Source organism: Antrostomus carolinensis, unplaced genomic scaffold, assembly GCF_000700745.2.
Source record: "Antrostomus carolinensis isolate BGI_N321 unplaced genomic scaffold, ASM70074v2 scaffold9234, whole genome shotgun sequence".
Taxonomy (NCBI): Eukaryota; Metazoa; Chordata; class Aves; order Caprimulgiformes; family Caprimulgidae; genus Antrostomus; species Antrostomus carolinensis.
In genome coordinates, this window is record NW_010310080.1 from 1 (window position 1) to 3,138 (window position 3,138).

Genomic DNA, 3,138 nt, shown 5'->3' on the forward strand with positions numbered 1-3,138 from the left:
CTCCCCCACTCAGCGCTCCCCCTCCGGCCGCCGCCTGAAGCTTCCAACGCTTGAAGCCGTTTTTGATACAAAAACCCCTTAAATTAAGTTAAAAAAACCCCTTAAGTTAATCGCACACACAACCAGCCTCCCAGCGGTGGAAGGGAAGAGCCGCTTTTATTTTCATGACAAGCGTTTTTACAAAGTTATAAGAGCAAAATACAACGTGTTTCATATCCTGTCCTTTAAAACTGGCAACCCCATGAAATAAAACGGCGGTAACGTTTCCCCGGCCCGCTCCCCTCAAGGCACCACAGCGCTCCGAACCCCCAGCCCAAGGTGATTTATTACTGTTCCCACTTTACAAGAGAAATAATTCAATCCAGGTAAGCACAGGAAATTCCAAGAAAGCAACAAAAATTATTGAATGAGTGTATTATTATTATTATTATTTTTGCTCAGTGGTCCAATGTTACTTCACAGATTGCTCTGAATTGCTGTCACCTCCACCCAAGTCTGGTTAAAGACAAGAAAAACGCTCTTCTCTATCCATTTGCAAACACCTGAATGTACAAAAAACATCCACAAAGGTGAAAAATCAATCTCTTGGCCGTAAGGAACTCCGGTTTAAATTGCAGAACACGGCGCTGTACAGGCTCAATCTTCCCCATTCTTTCCCATCCTGCTTGTGAAAAACCATTCAACAACGCAACATCCGTATTCAACAACTCAATTCTTATATTACTGGCAAATATTACCCAGATCTAAGGCTGCAACAGAAATAACTCTAAATTTACTATGTTGGGGATGTTCATGCTAAATACTTTCATGTACGGATGGATGTAATTCATATTAGTTGTAAACAGTTTTTGTAGGAGACTGCAGCCTTTTTCACAGACAATAACCATCGCTGTCTTGCTAGTTTTCTTTCACCATATTAAAAAACCTCATGTCCCCTAATTTTAGAACAGCTAAAAGAGACCGCCGCTGCTTAACTGGAAAGCACACGTTACAAATTTGAAGTCACTTAATGTTCAGTACCAATTAGAAATAACTAATGATTCGTAAAAAAAATAAAAAAGCAGCTGACAGTGAAATAACTAATGATTTGTAAAAAAAAAAAAAAAAAAATAAATGGCTGACAGTGGTTTGTGTGCTTACAAATTAGTATTTTTGCACAAAATATAAGGAGGAAACGAGCCACGAGTACTTTTGCAAGGAAAACTCTGTGACCTTACTGTTTGTATACCGCAGTATGGCTTCTGGAATAAATGGGAGTTGCATTTATTTTACAATAATGACATTGCAGTTGGTCCAGTTACTCAACAACCTTCCTTACTTACGCAGTAATATTTGCCTGTTCCTCTAGTGTCAATTTTCTGTTAGTATTATAGCGTATTTTGATAGCATTAAATAATAAGAAGACTTTACACAGTTTGTTAAAGTTAAATGTCAACACGCATTATTCTCTCGAGACTTTGTTATTTCTTCCCGTGTCCTTATGGGTGTAAATCCTGCAGTCCTTACTGTATTTATCATTAATCTCTGCTGTCCTGTACTATATTATATTTATTCAGAAACAGTCTGAAACACCAGGCCAAATTTTTAAGGTGCCTTAAACTGATTTCTAAAGTGAGGTCTTGATCTCTACAGCCCGACTTGTTAAAATACTCCTTTACATTTCCAAGGTTTTCTGTGCACAGTCTGTAAATTAGGCATGCAAATAATACATATAAGCAACTTTGTGCATAGATCATTATTTGATACGGATTATAATACACTGGCTATAAAAGCAATAGGTCTTATTTTAATAACTGCTTTTGAAACGTGGTTCTGCCCTCCAAAATCTAAGACTACATGAATAACCCTTGGCTCCTTTTTGTTTCAGTTAACATGTGTATTAGAAATTATATGCAATTATTATGATATTTCCCAACGATTGCAATTTATTATATAGTTTATGCACCTAAAAAGGCCTACAGAACTGAGTAACTCAAAAGTCAGTCAGAATGCGAATGGCAGGACTCTTAATATCTGTATAAGATAGCCATAAGTGAATATATTTTATGGTGGGAAGTAAAACAGAAAGATGCTGCCTAATGGTTATAGTTATTGTAAACATTCTCATCTTTCCCTTCCATAAAATAAAACAAAATAAAATAGCCATAAAGTGCTCTGGAAGGCTAAATAACCCAGAAGTGCAGAGTGGGACTGAGAAACCTGCTCCCATATTTCCCCCATTTTAAATATAGCAGTAAGAGAAAAAAAAATAATCAGAACACTTGCTTGTCTTTAATAGCTGTCAAAACTTTAAAATAATTAAGTGATCAGTTTGCAGAGTTTGCAGAGAGTGTGGCTTTTGAGCAACCTACTAAATTGACGATTTGGTTCTGTTTAACTACTAAAAGTTTTCTTTATTTCCCATATACTGCATGCAAATACTAAAAGCAGCCTCAAATAGCAACGTGTGTACCAACCACCTAAGAATCAAGAGCAGTACTTGTCAAATCCATGCATTTAAAAATCATGAGCTACTCCCTGGCAAAAACACCTAAGAACAGTTAAATTGTTAAAATAACTTTATAGTCGGGAGCGAGCTGCTTTTGCAGCATTCAGTGGTCACGTCTTCAGACTTTTTCTATAACCATAAAAGGTAGCAAATTTTAAGTGAAAGATGAGGTTCCCCAACAGTAACCTGCTTTTAAACAGTGAGGGCTTCAACTAAACAGACACCTATCACCCATCACGCCAGAAGGGATCCGTGCTAGAACTGCAAGAGCTGGTAAGACCACAACAAAGCTCGTTTCCTGTAGCCCCGACCCAAGTAAGTGTTCACAATTAAACAGGGATTACTGGAGTAAATAAATCCTGCCAGGGCTGGGCTGAAAAACGCTTCTTATTCTTCAGTGTTTTGCTGTGCATAACTCTCTTCTCTGTTTTCTTCTGTGAAAATATTTTTTACTTCTGTGCTTTTTATTTCCATGTGTGAAGATGATTCATTCTCTGGCTTCCCTTCACCCTCACCAGCCTCCGTATCTCCTGCGACCTCGACGGTGCTAACCTTGTCCTGCTCTGGGACCGAAGAAACTAGCACATCTAGCAGTCCTGTTTTTGGGTTTTCTGTATCCAAAATGGGCACTTGCGTGGTGTCTGCATTTT

At 38.0% G+C, this 3,138-nt stretch overlaps 1 protein-coding gene across 1 annotated transcript in view; it reads right to left on the bottom strand.

The window, feature by feature from the left end:
* Nucleotides 1-2,875: 2,875 nt before the first annotated feature.
* LOC104523640 (protein Niban) overlaps nucleotides 2,876-3,138 on the bottom strand; it is a gene marked incomplete at its 5' end in the record, with an annotated part of 18,525 nt that continues 18,262 nt past the window's right edge. The window contains 1 exon segment of the mRNA XM_010166293.2: nucleotides 2,876-3,138. This exon segment is cut by the window's right edge and continues 10 nt beyond it. Within this exon segment, the coding sequence (XP_010164595.2) occupies nucleotides 2,876-3,138 (263 nt within the window).